This window comes from Mchenga conophoros, linkage group LG20, assembly GCF_057382185.1.
Source record: "Mchenga conophoros isolate Kocher_MC1m ecotype Shallow Benthic linkage group LG20, M_conophoros_male_GT1.1, whole genome shotgun sequence".
Lineage (NCBI taxonomy): Eukaryota > Metazoa > Chordata > Actinopteri > Cichliformes > Cichlidae > Mchenga > Mchenga conophoros.
The window spans coordinates 12,212,235-12,238,051 of NC_140545.1; the positions used below are offsets into that span (position 1 = coordinate 12,212,235).

Below are 25,817 nucleotides of genomic sequence, written 5' to 3' on the forward strand. Positions count from 1 at the left end.
AAATCGAGGCAAGGGGCTCAAAACCTGTTCGCACCTTACAAACCTGCACCCACATTAGTCTGTTTTCCTTTGCATACTTATAGCCCCTTCTTTGATTTCTAATCTGTTCATTTACATGTTACAAACACATTTACTACAGTGCCAACTCTAGTGTGTGCATCAGCATCACTGGGCTGGTGGGATCCCATTGCAAGATCATCTAGAATTCATCTGGAGTTGATCTTTTATTTTAATTTTTCATCTTTTCGATCATTTTGGTAACATTGTAGAAACAAGCAGTCAGGCAGTAGTGATTCAACTGAGCATTTAGATTTTCCAGGTGGCTGTGTTAACTATCCCCGGAAGGATGACCACCTGTAAACAAGATCACTAAGGGTGAACATATCCTTTAAATAAAACCAAAAAAAGGAGCCAGGATTTCTGTTGTGAACTTACTTCATTAGTTGTCCAGGGCTGCCTGTGGGTCCAGTCAAGATGGTTCCTGATGTACCACCACTGGATTTCCAGTGCATAGGAAGGGGTTCCCGCTCCTCTGAATGAGCAGGCCATCTCCACATCCTGACCTCTTTGGGCAGTCATATCGTGAGGCACCTCTGTGAACATGGCTGGACAGACACAGACACGGTTAACAAATGGTTCTAGTAGCAAGCTTTCAGTTCAGACAGACCAGCAAGCCTGAAGTGGATGCCCTTTGGAGCTTGCACCAAAACCGTAATGAGCTTTTTACAAGTGGATGACAATTTTCTTGACTTGAGCCTGGTAAAAGGGCACTTAGTCACTATCTACTCATTTTTTTCTGCCCGGTTTTACTCTTGTAAGGGTAGAAAATGTTCTGATCCAACATTCAGACACAGAGTGAGGTTTGATTTATACATCACAAATCCAACAATCTTTCAGAGAAGAGAGAAAGTTAGAGCTTGAGACCCTTTTCTGTCAAATTAAAATTGAGGTAGAGTGAAATTGAAGGAGGAAGTTGTTAGTGATAAGTACTCAGAAATATATTCTGAAACGCTTAAATCAATTTTCAGGAAAACCCTTAAATTGCTTCAGCAAAACAGTTGATAAATCTGAGACTGGGATGAGTGTAATGAGTCTGCATATTAACTGAACCAATAATATAGCAGTCCTAGCATAAATCATGGCGGAAACGAGGTGAGTGCTTTCTTTGTTCCATTTTCAAGCTGCTACAGCTAAATGATAAGTGTGTGTGTGAAGGTGAGACTGATGAACGCGAACAGGCAGAATGAGTGGGTGTGTACTGAAGAAAGACCCCAAGGGTGAGAAGGAAGTGTAAGTTATATTTGAAAACTACACATAAAAAATGTTCAATGTTTTGGCGTTTATGAAACCTATTAAGAAAAAAAGGCTTTTTTAAAACTTAAAACAGTGTAGCTGTGATTGCTTAAACCTTTAAAATCACAACAGTATATGAAGCAGTCATGAAACTTTATAGCTTTGTAGCTGAGATTACACGAAAGGGTGAGTCTGACGATGGCTGTGGTCCAACCCGTAATAGTGATCCAGTGGGCCACTTTACAACAGTATCATCATATGATCAAATATGGTGTTTAACTGGAAGAAAGTATCGTGGTACATGTGAAGGATGAGGTAGGTTTAGAGCCAAGTCAGAAATAGATGTTGTTCTTGAAAATTTAAGGTCAAAGACTTGTTTTGCAAGCTGATTTTAAGAAGAATTTGTTTATTTTTTAGGAATTCCCAAGCCAGTGAGAGGAATATCTCAGTAAAGACTGAAGACAGTGTGGTTCCTAAAATTTCGAAAAAATCATCCTCGATAACTTTAGGATTAGGCTTCAAACATCTCGTTAGGGTCCCAGAATCTCCTGCAGAACCAGGCTCAGGGAGAGGCTCAGGACCCCCAACCGGTTACAGCAAATGGCTACGCCTCACTGAACCGAAGGTTTCTTCCTGTTAAAACTGAGTTTTTACTTCCCACCATCGCCAAGCTCATAATCTTATTATTGGGGTTTTCAATCCAACAATAAAGGGTGCAAATAAAACACAAATGACCTGAACTGAATATGTAAGGGTTTCCAACACATTATAAGAATAAACAGGAGAAAATGTATGCCCACCCATCCATTTCCCTACACAGCAAATTCAAAAGTGTTAAATGTTTTGGTGTTAGTAGTCTTCTTGCAAAAGTAGAGTTAATTTTACTCTAAGTAGAGTCACATTCTTTTAATGTAACTCTGAGGTGTAAAATGATAGTAGTTAAAATCGAGTGTTAAAAACGAGTGTTTCTATGTCAAATCTGGAGGTGTTACAATGGAAACTTTAACTCTTGACCTCTTAACTCCGAACTCCTAGAGGGCCTATGACACCAATAGAGTAAATTCACAGACTCCGCCCCCAGCACCATATAGGCTCCAATCTCCAGGAGTTATTAAACTAGGCTAGCATGATCCACAGATGGATGACTGAATATAAAAGATTAATTCACAGTTAAACTTCCTTAGACTGATGAAAAAGTGCGTTTCTTTGGTATAAAAATCAAAGTGTGTTGTATGTGTATGCCTGTCAGTCTGTCAACAGATTTTAATCTTTGAATTATTTAAGAAAGGTAATTTAGAAATAACAAAAGTCACTACTGCTAGTTTTCCCATGAATGGGAAAACCGCCAAATGCAAGAGAATTTTCTCCAAAAATAAATTTTCAATAGCCACCCAAATTCACCTTCTGCAGGTGTTAAAGTGCATGTATCTACAATCACGCCATGGCCCTAATTTTAAATGTGCAAGAGCTGTGCCAGGAAAAAGTCTTTGCTATCCAAGAGTAACCATAGAGAAAAAATTCATTCTGCCAATAAACAGAAGCAAAGACAGCCCATTGTTTTAATTAATGTGCCATGCATCATATGAAAGAGTCGTTGAAGACAATATGAGGCCGTCTGTCCAAAAGTTCAAGCTAAACTGGAATTGAATTGATCACCATGAAAATGATACTAAGCATAGTAAATTTGCCAAGGAATGGCTCAAAAAAAGAGGGTTATGGAAATGGCCAATTCAAAGCCCGGCTGAAAGCTCGGGAGTCATTAAAAATATATTTCACAGCGTTTAAACATTAAAACAAGGGAAAACATTCACACATGAACACAAGAAAACAAGAATCTTACATCATTTTTATTCTTCATCCCTTTCCTTTCACATACACCCACCAAAAAAATCAAGACAAAACTCAACAGGCAGCGATCAATCACACCAGAGATGTCTACTACTATGAAAGAAACGCAACACTGAATTCGCTGCTTGCGTCTACATCACTGCCGTATTTTCAGCATTGTCTACAAAACTTTTCATTTATCATGCAGGAATTAGGAGTTTTCCTTCAAACTGTAAACTTCAATAAACTTTAAAAAATCTCCACCTTTGAAATTGCCCCTACCAAGATTTGTCCAGCTTATTCACTCAATAAGACCGAGTGAAATCAGTGCCAACTAAGTGCCGATTTTCATCTCGGTTCATAGATTAATCTCGCCCGTTCAACCAGTGAGGCTGCGCTATGGATCCGTCTTGTATTACGAGAGCGGTACAAGCCTCGAGTCATATATCCCTCTTGTACATTGATCAAATCTGCTTGTATTTTTCATTTGTGAAACCCGAAACACACCAGGTATCGATTTGACATTACACAGCCGGAGTCAGCAACAATGCCCGTGGCCCTTCTCTTGTAGATAATATTCAAAGCTGGGACATAAAGAACGGTGGAAGATAGAGCCTTTGAATTTGCTTTTAGCAATGATCATCTATCTTTTCCCACTTAGCTGTGAAGCCCACAATGCAAAATCCTTGGGCATTTTTTGGGGGAGGGGGCTTTAATGCTTCCCAAATTATAAAACCACATGAAAATGTGATAGTCATCAGCAGTTTATTATAATGTAAGAGAGCTAATTCTCACCCAGTAATTTACAAAACCCACACAGCAGATGCTAATTTGATAGCACAATGTGCCGTTTCTCAGTCTGCCTCATCCAGTAAAATGTCTCTTTTCTTAATTGCAATATTTCCTGCACCTGTTTAAGACTTTAAAAGCAGCTTTTAAAATGTAACAAATCTGAGGAAAATCTCACATATTGTCGCGCAGAATTAAATTATCTTCTGCTACTCTGCAAATCTGAACAATTCTCCTGTAATGATGATTCAAACTTGTGGCTCTCTAATGCTGTATCTCTTATTAATAGCCATTTATAATCACTGCATTGTTGAAGCCATAAAAGGCAGTGATGAGTTAGGTCTGCTCACCCCTAAGCATTATTATTATCCGCGAGATAAACGACGGAAGGCTCTCGGGCGACTGCTGCAAGTCGGTGCTTAAAAGCTACAGTACGGCTGCCAAGTCACACTCCGTGTCAGCCCTGTTACCACAGGAGGACGGAGAGATGGACAGACAAATTAACGGGGGCTGAGAAGAAAAGGCTGCGTGTGTTTGCGCAGTCATCGAGAAAATAAATCATCAGCAGAGATCAAATTAACGACTGATGTTTGTGAGAGTGTGGCTCTGTGTGTTTGTATATGGGAAGAATTAATATGAGATGCGCTGTGTGTGAGACAGAGGGAGAGGGACAGGAGAGGAGGAGGAGGAAGGTGGAGGACAGCGTGTGAGGCAGCAGATAGCTTGGAGTGGAGAAAGCTGCAGAGGCGCCTGCTATTGTTTATTTCTTTGAGAAGTGGAATGTGGTAATTACAGTGGTGATAAGAGGGGAACAGGAAATGTTCCTTTGTAGCGTACTTACTCCGGCCAACCTAACGTCTATCTTACACTCCTTATAAGCTTGTTTACACGGATGAGATCCGCCTAGGTGACACTTTTCAGAATAGCGAAATTTTCGAGAGAAAGGAAGGAAATTGTTTTCTGTTTTGTTGAAAGAACCATAAATATAAAATTTCTTAAGTCAAAAAACTACCTTTCACACTTGCTGCTACCCTTCTGTTATAGATCACACTCATCTCCACCCTGCCTGCACATACTTCTTCACCTCTCTTGTGCTCTGTTGCTTTCCACAAGAAGGATGTAAATTCAAGGAGAAGAGATACAGCAGGTTCTAAGATGAGTTATTGCAAAACAAATTCCATTTTCTGATTATTTACTTCCTCTCTGGACAGAATTCTTTTAGTAAATTTGGTTTATGGCTTGTCTTATGTATAGCATTCAGAAGAGATATAATCATACCAATGATACCAATGCGCAATGTCAATAAAGTCATTATAAGAGTTCACAGTATCTTCTTATGTTTTTAATGTGGAAATGAAGAAGGAAGAAAATCAGTCAAGAGCAAAGACACTGGGACTGCGTTGGAAGATGATGGTTTTTGCTTTGGAAATGCTGATTTTCTCAGTGATTGGTGCCAGCTAGCTGTTTTCAGCTCCAATATGTTCACCAATACTACCTGCCCAGCACCAAACAGGAGGCAGATAATGTTAGATAAAATGTCCAATGTGGCAGTTCTCTGGAAGAAAATGGCCTTGTTGGTGCCAGATGTCACGGGAGAATGGCCAGACTGCTCAGAACGCACAGCACGTTGGAGCAGATGGGCTACAGCAGCAAAGACCAAACCAAGTGCCACTCCTGTCAGCTAAGAACAGAAAACTAAGACTATCATTCCCACCAGTTCACCAAAACGAATCAACAAAAGTCTGAAAGAATGTTGGAGGGCCCGATTAGTCTTGATTTCTGCTGCGACATTGACACGTTAGGGTCTAACATGATCTTGACGTAACCAACAACATGGATCTATTATGCCTTTGCATCAGTGGTGCAATGGCGTGGAAGATACTTTCTTGGCATACTTTGGGTCTCTCAGTACCAACTGATGCCTCCATCAGAATAATGTGCCCTATGTCACACAACTCAAGTCATCCTCAAAATTTTTTGAAGATGACAATGAGTTTAATGTACACAGATTTCAATCCAGCAGAGCACCTTTGGGATGATTTGCTTCATAGATGTACAGCTGACAAATTTGCAGCAGCTGTATCAATATGGATTAAAATCTCTAAGGAATGTTAAATTTATGCCATGAAGAATTAAGGAACTTTTGTGGGCAAAAAAGTCAGATCCAGTCAGTTGTATAATTTGCTACTTGACTTTTGATACTAAGTTTAGCTCTGTTACTGGTACTCTACAAAACTCATTAATGCATTCACATCTTTTCTAGTAAACCTACAGAAATAGAAAACGAGATAAGCCGACAGCGCATAAATTTGGGAGGCTTTAACAACCAACCAGCAGCAGGTATAGGCTCCACAACTGCACAGACTCAGATCCTGACCTACAGTGCACAGTTTAAAAAGTGACTCCTGAATCTAGCAGTGGATATTAGCTCTAGAAAATGGTTATTTTTTATCATTTGTTACTGTTTGTATACATAAATTCCTAACCTTTTTAAAAGCTCTGTGTCTAAGGCTTGCGAATGGGGAACCGTGTAGCTGCACATATTCTTTGCTCCAATTATCGTCCGAGATTTGGAGGGTAAACATACCACAGCAGGCATAAATCTAATAACCACAGCAAAGAAATTCACAATTTACAGCACAGTAACGCACTTTAAAGAGATACAAGTGAAGTGAAGACCTAAATTTTAATCATTCTTAAATTTACTTATTCATGATCTTTGTCTCAAAACAGAGACCAAACCACAACTCTGACAAGCTCTAAGGACTACACCTGGAGTGACTGTGAATTCAAGAGCAGTCATATTTAAATCCAAGCAGAGTACACGGGTAAAACTTTTTGCTGTTCACTTCTCCTCTTCTCCACGCCTCAAAAAGAAAAAAGAAAAAAAAATCACTTTCCAAGGGCTCATATGTTATTTCACAGCTGCCTAACAAGGATATTGAGAGACCCGTCATGCATTTGCTTCTGTGCATTTCGCCCGCAGCCTTGTGTAACCCTCTCTCACTCCTCATAGCTTCCACAACGCATTGGTGCAACAGTCGAGTTTTTTTTTTTAATACATAAGGGCTTTGGCAACACTGAGCCTCTCTGTGCCTTTTCTGCTCACGATCTGAATCCATCATGATCGGGCAGCTGGCAGCATCAGCCTCTGAATGTCAATGCTGCTCAGTGTGCGAGATGGCTGGTGGTGCATCGTGCCGCGTACAGTGCTCTCAAGAGCTTTTCAGCATCTTGAAATGGCTTCATAACAGTTAAGCAAGTGGTTACAATGTAATGTGGCTCACAGCCTATTAAAATGGTAATTAAACTGATGTATGTGCATCTTCCGTTACACACAGAAAAAGAAGGGTTACATTGCTGTGTTGCCCAGCTACATTTCTGCAAATATAGAATTACATTTTCATTACAACAGTAACTTAGTTAATAATCCCCAATGGATGCATACACATCCAAATGTGAATCTATTTGTAGTTGCTAGTTTTAGTGGTGCTTTAATCTGCTGGTTAAATGGATGAAATTAAACATCACAGTGCTATTCATTTTTGCGCAGTGGATGCTTTATGCTTAGCTGTAGACTGAAAGATACTTTAGCAAATAGTACAGTAAAACAGGCTTCATATTTTGCATATGTTTTTCTTTTGATGTGAAGGATAAGGTTGTAATACCTGTTACAAGGTGCCTCCAGTAAGTCAAAATTTCCATTAAACAAAAATGATTAAAAATGATTAAATCGCTGTTCTATGGGTTCCAATCTATGTGTTTCCTTTTTGTTTGGAAGTTTACCCTTTACCTGTACACACCTTACACATTACTGTAGCAAGGTAAAAAATTAAATGACCAGAGGCTAGACAAGGTGGAAGAACTGATAAATATACAGTTATATACATTCTGCTTTTGGCTCTAGCTTGGTTTCCAACAGCCCATATTAGCAGAAAGTATTTGACTTTCTTGTTGATGTTGTCTTTCTGTCATTTGTTTACACTGAGAACTGTGTCAACATAAACCAAAACAATGAGGTAAAAGAGGTGAAAATGAAACGATCTGTAATACACACCAGTCCTGGGATGTGCGTGCATATGGAATTTTGTGTTGCATGCTCTTATGTCCAAAATCTATTGTGTCTGTATTCTATGTACAGCAACACTGCACAACCGCAGTGGCACACAATGCACACATGTGTATTGTCTCTGTGTGTGTGGACCTTCACCACCCTTGGCTTTGCCAGCTCCTCCATTTGAGATCAGTTTCCTGCTGTTTTGGCCTAAATCCCAGCTGCCGGCCTGCCTCCCCACAGCGCAGGTCAAACACTGTTTTCCCTCTTAATCAAATGAAAAAGGTTAAAAGGAGAACATGGCTTCCTGAGCCAGAGGGTTCAGCCAGAACACCAAGGACAAGTCATCTTTTTCCTGTAATTCAACACAACAAAAGGTGGCACGTCGGCACAAGAAATTATTACCACATCATCACTGAGCGATTATTTCTTCACAAAAACACAATGAGAGCAGAGAGTTCAGAATAACAACTAAGCCCTTGTATTACAAAGCAGTGTGAGACGAATGCGCTTAAAGCATCTCTTGTTTCACCGCATGTCTGAGAGCAACAGCAGGCGAGTGAAGAGGCTCACTTCGATGTAGTACGAGAAACATGAATAACAATATACTGAAATGCCCTGTATTGTCATTGGTAACGGGATCAGCTAGCTGTGGCATTTACTATCTAGAACGGTTTGATTTAATCCAGTCATTCAGATATCACCTCAATCTTCTTTTCACATAACATGTACCAGATACACCAGATTTAGAAGCAACCTTTCTTTCTGCAGAATTTATAGAAAAATCAACTCTCCAGCTTCCTTGTTTTATCTCCATTAATAATAACGACAATAAAACAGCCACAGGAATCAGGTTCCTCATCCCGAAGATGGCTTATTTTGCTCTGGACTGCATCGCTTGTCTTGCTCAGCGCCTCCGTTTGGAACAATGAGAAATTCAGGACTTGAGCTGGAGCTATTTCTGTCTTCTCTGCTATCCATAAAAACATGCAGCCTGTAAGGTGCTGTATGATTTCTCTTCTCTTCATTGGGAACCCTGAGAGGCACAACCAGCTTCAAGTCAGTTATAAATGATTGTCTCATGGACTCAGTGAAGATGGAGACTAATGAGGTAAAAATACACATCCCATAAAGATAAAGTTGGCCTATTTACCTCTTTATCTGTATCTTTATCTGTATGTCTATTTATTGTATTTTTTATCTGCACTATATTTTCTGCCGCTGTGACAACTTAAATCCCCACTGGGTTTATTTATATCCATTCTTGAAAAACAATCTATCCACTGCTTGCACTGTAAGCAGAGTATTTTCCAGCATGAAACTGTTATTTTACCAACTGTAAACTACAGGAAAATCCTACAAACAACAATTTGTGGGACGTCATCTAATACAGCGGTCCCCAAACTTTTTTGCGCCACGGACCGGTTTATGCCCGACAATATTTTCACGGACTGGCCTTTAAGGTGTCGCGGATAAATACAACAAAATAAAACTAGTACCAGTACCGAAAAACAAGAAAATTTATTCATAACACACGTGAAAAGACCAAGGAAAACCGAGTAAACGATAAAAACGATAACAAAATAACGCTGAAAACCGATAAAAACCCTGAAAACCATACATTTCACACCTGAGCCTCAACTCTCGCGGCCCGGTACCAAATGACTCACGGACCGGTAGCGGTCTGAGGCCCGGGGGTTGGGGATCGCTGATCTAATACATTTCTTACAGTATTCCAGTAAAGTGTATAATAGAGAAGTGTTACTTAACAGTTAGGTCCCTAAGTACTTAAGCACAATTTTCACAATTCTGCTTGCATATACCATCACAGTGGATTTGACATGAATCAATATGTGTTTGAATGGCAGACTTTCAGCTTTAATTTAAATCATGAACTTATTAAGTATTACAATCATTTTATTCATGAAGCTTTATGGGCAGGTGAGGCCTGTTCCCTTGTTATTCCATAACAAATTAAGCACATTTAAGAAATAGAAAATACTTCAAATGCACATTTTGACTGCAAATGAAAGAGGCCAGCAGCAATAGGTTGAAAAGTTAAACCAATCAGAGAAACAACAAACATTTTTAGGAGTGGTCAGTTCAGCAGTTCTGCCAGTGGAATCAGATCACTTGTGTTTATTGATAATGTGCTCATAGAAGTAGCAGGATGAATTCTGCAGGTCTATACTCTGATTCAACCACCCCTGCAAAACTGGGATTCACAGAACAATGCAAAAATGGCGTTAATCTGTTTTAATCCCAGGTAATGCAACACTTCAGTCACATCTTTATTTGTTTGTTATTTTAAAAAAAAAAATACAAAAATCATTAAGACTTTTTTAAGTAATGAGTAATGTAAGGGATTACTATTGCAGAAAAGATTACTGTTACTAACCACGCTGTGTTACTGCGTTACTAAACCGCGATTGTCTTTGTGAGAGCGTCTCATGACAATGACGTAAGCGCGAGCGACGTTCGTGGTAACAAACGTGTGCAGATCAACAATGGATAATATATAGAGTGTGGGAAAGAGTACTACCATGCAGCGTTTAAAACGTGGAAGTACTGACCTTACTTTGAGTTTGATTCCGTAAAAAATGACAAAAACATTAGAGTCCGCTGTACACTGAGTGGGAAGAAAATGTATTTTTACAGCAAAAAAACAATCTAAACTTCTGAGCAAGTACCTAGCACACTGCCACGGGAATGTGAAATTCACAGAGAAACTCCCGTATCCCCCCACTGACATGACCGCTGCAGCACCGGGCAAACCACCGACTGCTCCGCTTCTGCTAAACAGGTAAAAATAGATTTAAGAGCGACAGGACTCAGTGCTGCTGAGTCTTTGATTTCATTTATTTTCTGCCGTGTTTTACTTGCATCTATTTGAAAGAGGGAGTGTCCAAAGAAAAAAAATACTTTATTTTATATGCTGGAATATGCAGAAAATAGCTTTAAACGCTAAACAAATTTCTTCAAATCAAAGACTGTTGCATATAATTTAATATTTGCTTAATGCGATGTGCATGAAGTTAAAACATTAAAACTAATAAAACAAGTTTTAAAAAGGGACTTTTTTTTTCATTTGATTACATTTTATATGAAAAAGTAGAACTGGGCTGAAAGGTCTACTGCTTTATTACCTATTTAGGTTGTGTATCATGTTTTTAAAAAGTAACTAAGTAACTAATTATTTTTGAAAATAAGTAATCAGCAAAGTAATGGGATTACGTTTTGGGAAAAAGTAATCAGTAATTAGTTACTAATTACTTTTTTCAAGTAACTTGACCAACACTGGTGTGTATACAGTAGGAATATGCACAAATGAATGTGAGGTTGACAACAGGGATGTAGATAGATAGTCTCAGAGAAGGGGACATGCAAGAAAAAAAACTTCTAAAACCCTTTAAAATGCACAAAGGAGGAGGGAAACATTTGTTTTGATGGGCCAGATGATGCCCAAAATTGCACATGTAACTTTAAAACTTTGTCTACGGGAATATCATCATCACATTACTATAAATCAGGGGTAGGGAACTCCAGGCCTCAAGAGCCGGTGTTCTGCAGGTTTTAGAACTAATCAAATGATTAGTTCATTACCAGGCCTCTGGAGAACTTCAAGACATGTTGAAAAGGTCATTTAGTCATTTGAATCAGCTGTGTTGGATCAAGGACACATCTAAAACCTGTAGGACACCGGTTCTCAAGGCCTGGAGTTGGACACCCCTGCTATAAATGGTTCAATCAAGAGTATGTTAGGCTGACTCACCCCAACTTACATGGATGATCTGATATCGTCGTGTTGGTGTTGATCCTGGAACAACATTTACTATGTTGTTCCTGGAACAACATAGTAAATGTTGTTCCAGGATCAACATTGCAAGTGACCAATCACATTGTTGTGACGTTATTCTTTGGCGCACCAAGCCATTCGTGCATTTATGAAATTCCAATGTTGCAAGGACAATATCAATTCTGCTTAGCGTTTATTAAAGGGTTAGGGTTAGGGTCCGTTGATCGGCGGACAGAGGCGGTTTCTCGCAGCTTAAGTACAGTTTTTTGTTTTACGGCGGTTTTTCCCGAAGTCGCAAAAGTATGACGTCACAACATTCTGATTGGTCACTTCCAATGTTGATCCTGGAACAACATTTACTATGCTGATCTGGGAACAACACCAACACGACGATATCAGATCGTGCAACTTACACAAGGGTACTGCAAAGTCAGAAGTGTTGAAAATTTGACGAAAAGTGAAATTCTGAGAAGCTAAAAATGAAAAGAGCCCAAATTATCTTTGTTTTTTATTCCTTTCTACATCTTTTGACCCCTCAAAATGATCCCATTCACCCTTTTAAAATTAAATCTACCACGTAAAACAAGCACATGGCAAACATACAGATTAAGCTTAAATTCATGTACACTCTAGTGAACTGAAATTCCCAGTGGATTAAAACAAACAGTAAGAAAGCCTCACTCATTTGACCCCTCTGCAACACTATGTCTCTCTGCTTCTCTCTCTTTTTACTTCCATCACAGCTTGCCAGGCAGCTCCTCAGAAATAATTAGCGAGTAACGAGTCTCTCACATGGCCTCATAACAAGCTTCACGCTCTAATAATGAGCTTCTAAACAGTTCGGTGGTAAACAGCTGCCATCAGTTACACAGAGAACCTGCCGGAAGCTTTAAGCCTGAGCATAGCCGAAGACAAACCAGCCAGCCTGAGCAAGCAGAATCCACGAGATTGTTTTGTCTCCTTGGAAGATGTTAGAGTTTTTTTCCCCCCTCTCTCTGTGTCTCTTTTTTTTGAAGATTCACTAATGAGAAACCACAAATGAATTCACTGCAGAAAGGCACATTTTAAATTTGCTGTGCCTATTGCCTATTCATAAGTCTACAATGCTTCACAACTTTCATCAGCAGTCCAAACAAGAGAATGAAATAAAGTGTTTCCTCAGCATAATGAATGTGGAATAGTTTGGGGCTAGGGGAATTGAGAGGTGAAGTTTTATTAAAAACAGACTATTTTTGAAAAGAAGCAAACTTTTCCAGCGTTTTGAATACTCATGGAAAGGCACTCAGTCCTACCCATCGTGCTATTTGTCAAGTCTGCAACCTGCAATACTAATCAGCTATCATCAATTAGCACATATCACTTCCTGTTCACACTGAAAAAAAAGAGAATACAGCTGTAAAAACATAAAACGTAAGTGTTCACACCAAGTAGCATCACTATTTCGGCTTATGTGAGTTATTTCAAAGGACACATCACAGTCAGGTGTGTAATGATTTTTACAAGCCTCGATGAAAATGCCTCGTGGCTTGTGTGTGGTCAGTTGCAGCAGGAGCTGAGCTAACTAGCCATAAAACAGTGATGGATGATAAGAAGGTTTAAGCAGCGATGAGTAAATGCCACTGTGTTTATGAGCCGTCGCTTGGTGTTTACAACGGGCTCCATACAGAGTCTAATGCTACAGAAACTTGAGGTATAGAAATGTATATGTATGTTTTGGGTATACTGGGGTATGTGCATACTTTATATCTATACATGTTGCAAGCTTTTGCTTTGTTATAGTGTGATCTGCAATCATTTAGAACAATGACGTTTAAAATGCAGTTTGAATAAAGTATAATTCTGAACAGCTTCTCGTGGTGTTAAACCTATTTCTAACGGGATGGATTTGGCATCCCAGTCTTGAATTTCACACCAGTCATCTCGCAACAAGTGCAGGATGTCATCTAAGATTCAACTTTAAATAATTCATTTGATAATAAATTACCATAGATTACCATGTTAAACATTAAAAGCTGTGTGTGCAACACAAGTGTTTAACGTATCTTGTTTGCATTAGAGATCCCCCCCAAAAAATATTTTAAAAATACACATTTTCAAGCTACAACACTATCCAGCCATTCACTGCACAGCTTTATTTATTCACCAAACACAACAGATGGACGCGCAAGATTAGCTACAACACAGGAACCACCACTGGGTCAGATGCACCCTGATATGATTCATGCTGTACCGGGAATATTTGCACCAGATTTCATAGCATTCATGAAAATCCACAAAGATATCACCGACATGAAAAATTTGAATGTATCATATTCAGTTGCAATTTATGCCCTGGGGGGCGTGAATGACTCTACACTATTCATACGATGCTATTCTGCAGCTGCACTGAAATATTTGGATCAACAAATCAAAAATCAATACAAATAAACTCAAGCGAGCAGTATGGCGTGGTGATTAGCACTGTTGCCTCACAGGAAGAAGGACTTGGGTTCAAATCAAAGACCTTTTGTTGTGGAGTTTACATGTTCTCTCTGTGTTCGAGTGGGTACCGTTTCCCCGCCCAGTCCAAAAGCATGCATGCTTTTGCTGAAAGCCTCAGTCCCCCTGTTTCCATTACAGTGTATAAAAACACAGCAATTAAAAGTGCCTCCCCAATCAATCAGTCATTGAATCTGATGTATGTGTTTCTCAGCCTGAAAGACAGAACAATAAATAAAGTCATCTCCAAGGTGAATCTATAACAGTTCCCAATAGAAAACTGTGTGCACGAGGTGTGAAGATAAAGCCACGATTTCAACAATCCAACAAAACACTCAGTGCTCAGACTAACAAGCAGCCAAGAAATACCCTTTTTTTCTCTCCCATAACGTAAAGGATAGCTGTGTCTTTTATTTTGTTATGCATAGTGCTTTCTGCAGCATTGCAGGTATGGAAAGACTAAGTTTCAAAGAAGAAGGCAGAAAAACAACTGATGAAGTCAGAGGGAGGAGAAAAGGCGAAATGAAAGAAACAGGCCTGCAGAAATCACAACAGGGCGCATCCTTCTTTCTCTGCTTCTACAAAAGCTGCTTCTACCAGTCTATTCTCCTGGGCCAGGCAGTGGCAGCGAAGAGGAGACATAGCGGGAGAGAAACAGGAGAGATATCAGCACTCTATATCTAATCTCCCTACCCTCTCTAATGCACCCTCGAGTATCCTCTCCAGCACCAATATGGGCAAAAAGATAGAAGTCGACAGCTGCACGAGCTAAAATGCGGCACCCAAGGTTTACAGCAAAACGTACGCTATCCATGTTGGGCCTGACTCGGAGAGATATAGGGGGGGGGGGGGGGGGGGGGGGCGTGTGTGGAGGAAGGATTCTCAAAAAGACCCCAAAAAGGCTTATCAATCATTTCAATCCTAAGGGCTTCTATTTCTGTAACAAAAATAGTCCACATCAACAGGACATTTACACAAATAAACACTTCATACTGTTTTTCTTCAAAACGACAGCAGGATTCTGCCAGCAGGATGAAATTAAGACATTTTTGCTTACAGTTTAGTTTGCAAATCTTTCAGAAATCTCTGAAGGAACGTGTCACTAGTAAACACATAATGCTTGTTTTTGCTTGCAGCAGTGTTTTTTTTAAAACCATGTCGATTTGCATTGAAAGTCCCACTGAAGAATTATTTCCCAAAGCTAAAAGTGAGATTTTGCCCATCTCCCACAGGTTGATTCCTACATTTGAAAATAAATGCGTTTTGAAAAAATCATTTTGAAAACCACAATTACAGCAGTACCAACAGTGCACAGTGGTATCAGCCTTTATTGGCCTCTACTGCCTCTGTGAAAACAAGCAAACACCTACAGTGACAAGTGTGTAGGAGGGACAGTGGCAGATGAGACATTTTCTAAATTATAGCATGCAACCAAACCTGGAAGAAATGCAGAACTGCTACTACATTTAGCTCTCTGTCACTTGATGAAATATTCGATTGATATGATTGGACTCATTTCTCCAAAAGTTAAGCCAATGATGATAATAAAACTTAATATTCCAACAAAAAAACAAAGTTAATAGGAAGAAGAGCTATGAAAGAAGCATGCATTTTCTTGGCATTTAGAGCAAATAAGTGTTTCATTAGCCATGGTAGTGGCTCTGTGAGGATGTACATCTACACAGAATATCAATAAAAATCAGGAAAAAAAAACATTTTACATAAATTTTATGCACTGATTTGGACTTCATTGACTGCAATACATATTTGATCCAAAAGCAAAATATGACTTACTACTTCCTGGAGACACTCTTGTTAGCAAGCACAGCAGTAAGACACCAGGTTTGGTCACATCTCGCATTTTGGCCCACTCATTTTTATAGAAACCCTCCTAATTGTTTAGGTTTCTTGGCTAGAGCTTCAGCTTTCTTCACAGATTTTCTATAGGACTGAAGTCTGGAGACTGACTCGGCCACTTCATGACCTTTAGCCACTTCTTTATTGCTCTGCAGTATGTTCTGGGCCACTGTCAAGCTGTAAAACCCATCCCATGGTGCTGTGAATTAGCAGAAAATGGCCCCAAACCATAACACTTCCACCTCCATGCTTGACTGTGGGGATGGTACACTTGCAGTTGGTGGGTCGAGTTGATGCCAAAAGAGCCAGATTTTGGCTTTATTTGACCATAGCACCCAAGTCTTCCCATTTAGTTTCTTGGAGATGAGTGCAACATGTTCCCTGACAAACTTAAGATGGGCCTGTACATGTGCCTTATTGAGCAGAGGAACTTCGTGGGTGCTGCAAGATTTTAACCCAATACGGTGTAGTGCGCCACTAATGGTGTTCTTGGTGACCAATGGCCCTAAATGCCTTCAGATCTTTAACAAACTTGCATGGAGCTCCAGACTGTGGGCAATTGATGGTTCTTTAATATTTCTTCAGTTTCCAAATAAGCCATCACCTTTTTACCAAGCATCTTGCTGACTGTCTTATACCCTATTCTAGCCTTAAGCATGTCTACAGTCTTGTTGCAGTTGTCCTTTGACAGCTCTTTGGTGTTACCTACGGTGAAATGGACGAAAATGATTCAGTAATTGATTGACTAATTGTAATCTGTGTGTTACTTGGACACCTGATGGACATCATTAGTTGCCAAAATTCTGGCTGGGTCTAGGAGATCAAATATGTACTTCACTCAATTACATGTAAATCAATATATAACTTTTATGTAATGTGTTTTTCTAGATTTTTTGTTGATATTCTGTTAATTAAAATTAAACCACCAGTGTTCATTTCTTTGTAAGTTAGCAAATGTATAAATTTAGCAAATAATTATTTCCCCACTGTATATTAAAAGGATCCCAAGGACAATATGTACATTATTAGCTGCTACTTTTATCATGTTTACCATTTGAAATTAGCAATGTAGCACAGCAACATTTGTTCACTGGACACAAAATACGACAGAGGCTTAATGGCATTACTGAACAGTTCTGTAATGTGTTGTAGCTGCTGGAAAGCCAATATGCAGTGGCAATAAAACCAGTGTACACCAGAATAACTTCCTTCCACGTGTCATCGAAGTCAACTTTACTTCACTGGGAGACCAATTTAGTCATAGTAGGACTCTCCTTCACATATAAGCAAAGCCTAAGGCAAGGAGAGCATTTCAGCATAATGTAACATAAAGAAGTCCCTGTGATAATATCTCTATAATACCTTTGTGTTTTGCCACAGGTGGAACTGTATGAAATGTTTAGCTGCAGTTAAAATAGCATTTCATAAATAGACTTACAGTTTGAATCTATATTCAGTAAACTGCATTTGTTGAGTATGAAGTGGATGGTGTGTCACAGATGGACCTCTATGTCTTCCTCACACACGAAGAAGCTTTCTTTAATTGGACTGAAAGCGCACTATTGGTTATATGGAGCTGCTGCAAAGAGCCAAAAGTGCCTCCCATTATCTCCACTCTGCTAAAAGCCAGAGCTGAGAAAGCCTTTGAGTCCACTGCTCGAAGCATACAGGCACCAACAGGGAGAAGGGGGGAGGTTGGAGGTGGGGTGTTGGTAGACAGGACAGCTGGAACTGAGCCTCAGTGTCTGGCAGGGAGTGGTGAAATTCCCTTCCACTCAATTCACACCTCCTTCTTCCCCTCCTTCCCTGCTTCCTTGTGCTTTTCCTCCTCACTCACCCTCTCCTCTCTGCAGGTTACTGTTGTGCGAGTAAGGCTCTCATGGGGCAAGCTGACAGCACGGATAAATAAGTGAACAGGCTTATTGGATGTGCACACACACACACCTTTCCAAACTGAGAGGTACACTCTTACACTAGCTTTCCAACACTCATTAAGTGAAAGCAGATAATCCTGCGGACATATAACATAAAATGAGCTTTGTGAAAGGACGCAAATAGTCAAAGGAGGTTCGATTTAACAAACACACACAGTTTCTCTCTCTCTCTCTCAGACACACACAAACACACATCAGCAGATGTATAGCCAGTCACAGGAGGTTTACCAACAGCCAGGGCTCCCTTCCTTTTCCTCTTTGCCTCTATTAAGGCTGACATTGATGAATGACAGAGATTACAGGACAGACTGCAGCGTAGCTTCATCAGAGAATGAATGTAATCAAACACAGAGAGTATCGGGGGAACTTTACACCCTGCAAGATGGAGGCGGGAGAGGTAACAAAACAGACAATTGTGAATGTGCTCGAGGAAGAAGGGGTTTACTTTGTTATATTTTTAAAAAACAACGTTCATTCAAAGATGCATGTTCATCACCTAACTGGACTGGAAGTTTAAAGAGTGGCACAAAGTTGTTCCAGATTTTACGTGTTTTATTACATCAGGGCAACGTGATTTTGGAATTCACAACTAAAATAAGGTAAAGTCTAACCCGAAATGACAAACTGAAGCTTTCATGAGTCTGCGCTGCTTGACAACTGCTTCTCTTCAACAGAGAGTTTTCTGTCACAACCAGCAGTTTTGATAACAATTAATCAAATGTGATTGCTCTTACACTGCCTTGAATAATGTGCTGATTAGCTACTCCCACACTCAGTGTGAAGTCGATGAAAATCAAGCGACCGAAGGACAGACAGACGGATAGATAGACAGATAGATGCTGTTTTGGTTCAGGGTGCCTCTCACGCTCTACAAGTCACCGACCCTGGATCCAGTAAAAACAGCCCCAGATCATCACACTTGCTCCTCCATGTTTGACAGTTAATGCCACACACTGTGGAACCATCCTTCTGCTTACACGACGACTTACAAGGATCATGCGTGATGAACGAAAGATTTCAAATTTTGATTCATCAGTCAGTAATAACTTCTTCCAATTTTCAGTATTCCAATGGCGGTGTTTCATGGCCCAGGCAAGACTCTTTGTCTTATTCTGATGTCTGCAGCTCGAAGTCTTCTCTTCACAGTTCAAAATGAGACTTGCTTACTACGACCACTATTAAGCTGTGCTTGAAGCTGTTGTCCTGTGAGCTGCCTATCACGCAAGCTGTTTACTCTCAGAAACCTGTCCTCTGATTCAGTTGTGGCTTTGAGAGACCTCTTCCCTTGCCTGAGTGAATTTTGATGGTGAAGGAAACTGTACTCACTGACACCTTGACTTTCTTTGCAATTTCTCTGTAGGAAAGACCTACATTTTTAATTGTTATGATGGTCTGTCACTCTTCCATTGTAATTGCCTTTTTCTTGCCATTTCTGTAGCAACACACTACTTCCTGCAGTACAATACTGTTCAACTGATGCTTTTGAGGGTATGCTTTTATGCAGACAGAGGGGATTGCAAGTAATCCTGGAAAGTTGGAACACCTGTAGGAATTAGTAGCACCGGCTTTACAGGCTAAATTGTTAACCCATTTTGTGTTCCCTCAAAAAGGCCTTTTTATATAATTCTGAAATATACATATACATACATATTCTTTTTAACCTCTGGCAGTTCACCATATACCTTTGTACCATTTCAAGCTATTCATTCATTGGACTCAAGCAACCTGAATTTAAATAAATAACTGGAAATTGGGGCATTCTAAAGCTTTTGACCAGTAGTGTGTGTGTGTGTGTAAAAATCATATATATATATATATGTATATATATATATATAGTTATATAAGCAGCTGGATAGCGTAGTGGTTAAACTACACGCCTTTGGAACAGAGGATCGCAAGTTCGATTCCTGCCTGGGGCGTCTGTATCCAGTAAGGGTCCTAAGGCTAGACCCCCTATGCTAAGCAAGCCTACCGCAGACATGAGCGAGACAGATAAATATGAAGGCATGCCGGCTCGGACGTCACCCGGATCAACAAGGTCCGCGTCAGGTGTTGAGGAACCAGGGCACCCTGACGAAAAGTGGGCTACTGGAACAAGAAGGCATCGGTGGGCAAGGGACGAAAACAGGGCGTTGTTGGAATGCTACTACGCAAGTAACCCTGGCGGAAGGGGCTACATGAATAGGATGAGGGACCTATGGATTCTTCGATACCCAACATCCACAATGACAGCGAAACAACTAGTAGCTCAGTGTTCCAACATTCGAAAGAAGGGACTGCTCTCACAGCTAGAGATTGACGAGGTACAACACAAATGCTACGGCAAGGAGGAGTCAGGACGCCAGGTCAGGGGGGAGATATCATCACCCCCACCCGAGATTGGGTACATAGCCCCAAGTGCGATAGGAGAAGGATCGTTGAGTGCGAGAGGAACTGACCTGAAAAATAGGATCATGGCCAAGCTTGAAACCTGGATCCCCCGTAGCCGGTTACCAAGATTACGTGAAGTACCCTCAGAAGGTCTGCTAGATGATGTTAATGCAGCACTACGGACAATACCTACAACCACGATTACCGACACTAACAAGCTGATCTACAATACGGCATCAGTGAGATGCTTGGCTACAAGTTGAACAGCCACAAGGGGCAGTACCCTCCATGGAGAAGGAGGCTAGAGGGCAAGATCAAAGTAGCACGGAGGGAGGTTAGCCAACTAACAGAGTTGCAGAAAGGTGCGACAAATAAGGTGCCTATGCCTTGGAAACTGCCAAGCAAAGACTCATAGCCTTGGCCAGCCGCTTGAGGAGGTACACCAGAGAGATAGAAGGCAGGAGAATAAACCAGCTGTTCTCCACAGAACCAGCAAAGGTGTACTCTCAGTGGCAAGGGAACAATAAGAGAACAGCACCACCAAGGCTGGAGACGGAGCAATACTGGAAGAGCATATGGGAGAAGGATGCAACCCATAACGGCAATGCTCAGTGGCTAGTGGATCTGAGGGCAGACCACAGCGACCTCCCTGAACAGGGTCCAGTAACCATCACAGTGGCAGATATCCAAGAAAGGGTCTCCAGTATGAAGAGTTGGACAGCACCAGGGCCCGACATGGTTCACGCCTACTGGCTGAAGAAGCTGACTGCACTCCACGAGCGTCTGGCAGCACAAATGAACCAGCTGCTAGTTAACGAGAGACACCCGGAATGGCTAACCGAAGGTCGGACGGTCCTGATCCCCAAGGACCCCAAGAAGGGAGCGGTCCCCTCCAATAACCTGCCTCAGTACTACATGGAAGCTCCTGTCAGGCATCATATCGGCTAAGATGAACAGGCACATGGGTCAATACATGAGCGGGACACAGAAAGGGATTGGCAAGAATACCAGAGGTGCAAAACACCAGCTACTGGTAGACAGAACAATCAGCCGAGACTGCAAGACCAGACTGACCAACCTGTGCACTGCCTGGATTGATTACAAGAAGGCCTATGACTCAATGCCCCACAGCTGGATACTGGAATGCCTAGAATTGTACAAGATCAATGGGACCCTAAGAGCCTTCATCAGGAACTCAATGGAGATGTGGCGTACAACACTAGAGGCCAACTCCAAGCCCATAGCACAAGTTACCATCAAGTGCGGGATCTACCAAGGAGATGCTCTGTCCCCACTGCTGTTCTGCATAGGCCTGAACCCCCTCAGTGAGATCATTAACAAGACTGGCTACGGATACCGACTACGGAACGGAGCAGTTGTCAGCCACCTCCTGTACATGGATGACATCAAGCTGTATGCCAAGAGTGAACGAGACATCGATTCACTGATCCACACTACCAGGCTATACAGCAATGACATTGGAATGTCGTTCGGACTGGAGAAGTGTAGTCGGATGGTAACAAAGAGAGGGAAGGTAGTCAGAACTGAGGGGATTGAACTACCAGAAGGCAACATTGCAGACATAGAGGACAGTTACAAGTACCTGGGGATCCCGCAGGCAAATGGGAACCATGAAGAGGCCGCTAGAAAGGCTGCAACCACCAAGTACCTGCAGAGGGTCAGGCAAGTCCTGAGGAGTCAGCTGAATGGTAAGAACAAGATCCGGGCCATCAACACATACGCCCTGCCCGTGATCAGGTACCCTGCTGGGGTAATAGGCTGGCCAAAGGAGGAGATAGAAGCCACTGACATAAAGACAAGAAAGCTCCTGACCATGCATGGAGGGTTTCACCCCAAGTCCAGCACCCTGAGGCTGTACGCTAAGCGGAAGGAAGGGGGCCGGGGACTGGTGAGTGTCAGCACCACAGTCCAGGATGAGACAAGGAACATCCAAGAATACATTGGGAAGATGGCCCCAACTGACCGAGTGCTCAGTGAATACCTCAGGCAGCAGAAACCCAAGAAAGAGGAGGGAGACGAGGAACCATCATGGAAGGACAGGCCCCTGCACGGTATGTACCACCGGCAGATAGAGGAGGTGGCTGATATCCAGAAATCCTACCAGTGGCTGGACAAAGCTGGACTGAAAGACAGCACAGAGGCACTAATCATGGCAGCACAAGAACAAGCTCTGAGCACAAGATCCATAGAGGCTGGGGTCTATCACACCAGGCAAGACCCCAGGTGCAGGCTGTGTAAAGATGCCCCAGAGACAATCCAGCACATAACAGCAGGGTGCAAGATGCTAGCAGGCAAGGCATACATGGAACGCCATAACCAAGTGGCCGGCATAGTGTACAGGAACATCTGTGCCGAGTATAACCTAGAAGTCCCGAGGTCAAAATGGGAGATGCCCCCAAGGGTGGTGGAGAATGACTGAGCTAAGATCCTGTGGGACTTCCAGATACAGACGGACAAAATGGTGGTGGCTAACCAACCGGACATAGTGGTGGTAGACAAACAGAAGAAGATGGCCGTAGTGATCGATGTAGCGGTTCCGAATGACAGCAATATCAGGAAGAAGGAACACGAGAAGCTGGAGAAATACCAAGGGCTCAGAGAAGAGCTCGAGAGGATGTGGAGGGTGAAGGTAACGGTGGTCCCCGTGGTAATCGGAGCACTAGGTGCGGTGACTCCCAAGCTAGGCGAGTGGCTCCAGCAGATCCCGGGAACAACATTGGAGATCTCTGTCCAGAAGAGCGCAGTCCTGGGAACAGCTAAGATACTGCGCAGGACCCTCAAGCTCCCAGGCCTCTGGTAGAGGACCCGAGCTTGAAGGATAAACCGCCCGCAGGGGCGTGCTGGGTGTTGTTGTTATATATATATATATATGATTTTTACACACACACACACACACACACACTACTGGTCAAAAGCTTTAGAATGCCCCAATTTCCAGTTATTTATTTAAATTCAGGTCGCTCGAGTCCAATGAATGAATAGCTTGAAATGGTACAAAGGTATATGGTGAACTGCCAGAGGTTAAAAAGAATATGTATGTATATGTATATTTCAGAATTATATAAAATATTATATAATATATGATTTTTTTCCACCCCTCATGGTGTCAAATTGCATTATTAAGAATATTCAATGCTCATAATTACAACATCACTTCTGTCTCTCCACACCACTATCCAACGATAGCAGAGGAACCACGCAGTGATACTTTTGTTTGTCTATAAACAAAAGAGGCTTTAACAACTGAGGTAAAACATAATGCGCGGATTAGCATGTTGACTATTCCAATAAACAGAGATTAGAATGAATGATTTCCAAACAACTCCGAAATGACATCAAGGGAAGACAACAAATGGGGTGGGATTTGTCTGGATCAACACAATGACATGAAACTGCTGTTTTCGGACTTCATTTAAATGGATGTCTCAGCTAAAAAAAAAAATCTGCAATGTCAGAAAGTTCACTAAGATTACTGACCTACGCTGTGTAAAAATACTTCATGCATTGTTGAATCTGACAAAAGAAACTACAGCAGTGGATAAGGTTTTATTGCTTCGATAGAATGGAACAATATAAAAAAAAGGCTGCAGTCTGAAGCTGTCAACTTTAAGATAAAAGGCTGGAGGGAGATACTGCATTTCAGACTTATCTTGCTCAAACAAATTCTGATAGTGCTGAGATTAATTTACTTGCACTGCAGCTTTTACCCTTTTTTGGTATTTTAATGTCATAGGAACTTATTTTTCACTTAAAATAAAACCTCCCAACAATCTTATGTACACATAAAACTGAATCATCCCTCTAACAGATTTTTCTTTTCCTCTGTATCGCCACTAAGCTATATTTAGACCCTCTTGAATGTAGCGATAACACTGACCATTTTTGTTCTGTGGAAGAAACACCATAGACATAATGAGACCACAAGTCTGCAAAGAGTCTGTGGTTCTTTAACTTAAGCTCATTATGGTTGTCCAAACAGAAGCTAAGACTAATTTGGACTCATACTGAGTTATACAGTCCTGCATCATGTGCTCATTATACGCTGGCTGCAAATCAGCATTTTGCTAAATGCCATCCTCATCCTTCTGTCCCGTCTTTGCTCTCTTTCTCCACACTATAGCATCCAGTAAACAAGAAACAAGAAATGCCATATGTGTTCTAAAGAGATGCAGAAGAAAAAAAATTTTTTTTTTATTTGAAGAAAATGTTTTATATGGGTTTTTTTCCCATTTGAGTTTGGTTATTAATATGTTAAAAACCCAATATCAGCCAGTTAAGATGTTTAAATCAAATGTGTTTAACAAAAGTATTGCATTAACTGCTTGGGAATTACACCCATTTTTATATAGACATTTTCAGAGGCTCAAAAGTTAACACTCAGTTGATTAACAAGTAGTTTCATGTGTTTTGCACCTGTACAGTTCATGGATCCAGTCTCACAAGCATGAGATGATAATTTACCGCCCCACAGTCTCATCTAAATATGGTTATTTTTGTATCCAAAAACACCCCCCAAAACAAAAAACAAACAAATAAATAAATTCTATGGGATAAATTCAACAACATTCAAAAATGTGGACGCCTGAAACCAGCGGCTGACATCACGGTGACTATGCTCATATTTTATAAAGAGCCCAGGCTAAAACCTAACAGCGAGTGACATGACATCAACACTGTTGTTTCTCAGTGTTTTCTGGTGACCCTCAAAACCATTTCACACCACTTCCATAATGTGATGTCTATCATTCAGTCATAGATTTCTAAGTTTATGGGCTTATTGAATGCCCAAACATTTCACATTGTAAAAACTTAAAAGGAAACGTTGTGAGGCACTTTACAAATCTAGAAAAATGGCACTGCAACAATTATTTGACTGCTACCAAAACTGCCAGGTAAACAGGAGAAAACCCTATTTACTGTTCTACTTTGCAGAAAAATTGTGAGCTTATTCAAATGGATGGATCAGCTGCAGTTTTATTTACCATAGTGCTTTTGCCTGTCTGTACTCTGGTTTATTACACTTGGAAAATATCATATTTACACATCATTTGGGATTACGCTGTATGTGTATTTGTTCTTCAGCAAGACATTTTAGCAAAAGCTAAGGAAGCTGCTAGCTCCCAATGTTAGGCAGTCTCACAAAAAAATCAAGGTGATATACTGAAGAGGTTGGACAGAGGACAGACAGCGGCTGTGTGAATGCAATATGAGGATTGTTAGAGCCTGGCAGGCCTTCAATTTATTGCAGTGTCCTGATAGCAAAGCTGAACATAAATAATACTCCACTTCACTCCTATGTGAAACAGCTGAACTGTTGGGTCTCTGATTAACTATAAATACCAAGCAATACAGTTTGTTTAACAATCTTTTGTTAAAACCACATTTTTGAGACAAACAA

At 41.0% G+C, this 25,817-nt stretch overlaps 1 protein-coding gene across 1 annotated transcript in view; it reads right to left on the reverse strand.

Annotated features, from left to right (window-relative positions):
• The window catches only part of LOC146550474 (V-set and transmembrane domain-containing protein 2-like protein), a 51,916-nt gene that overhangs the window by 6,250 nt on the left and 19,849 nt on the right, over window positions 1-25,817 (reverse strand). Inside the window, exon 2 of the mRNA XM_085258968.1 lies at window positions 436-605. Coding sequence (XP_085115094.1) covers window positions 436-605 — 170 coding nt within the window. The remainder of the gene's footprint in view (window positions 1-435; window positions 606-25,817) is intronic.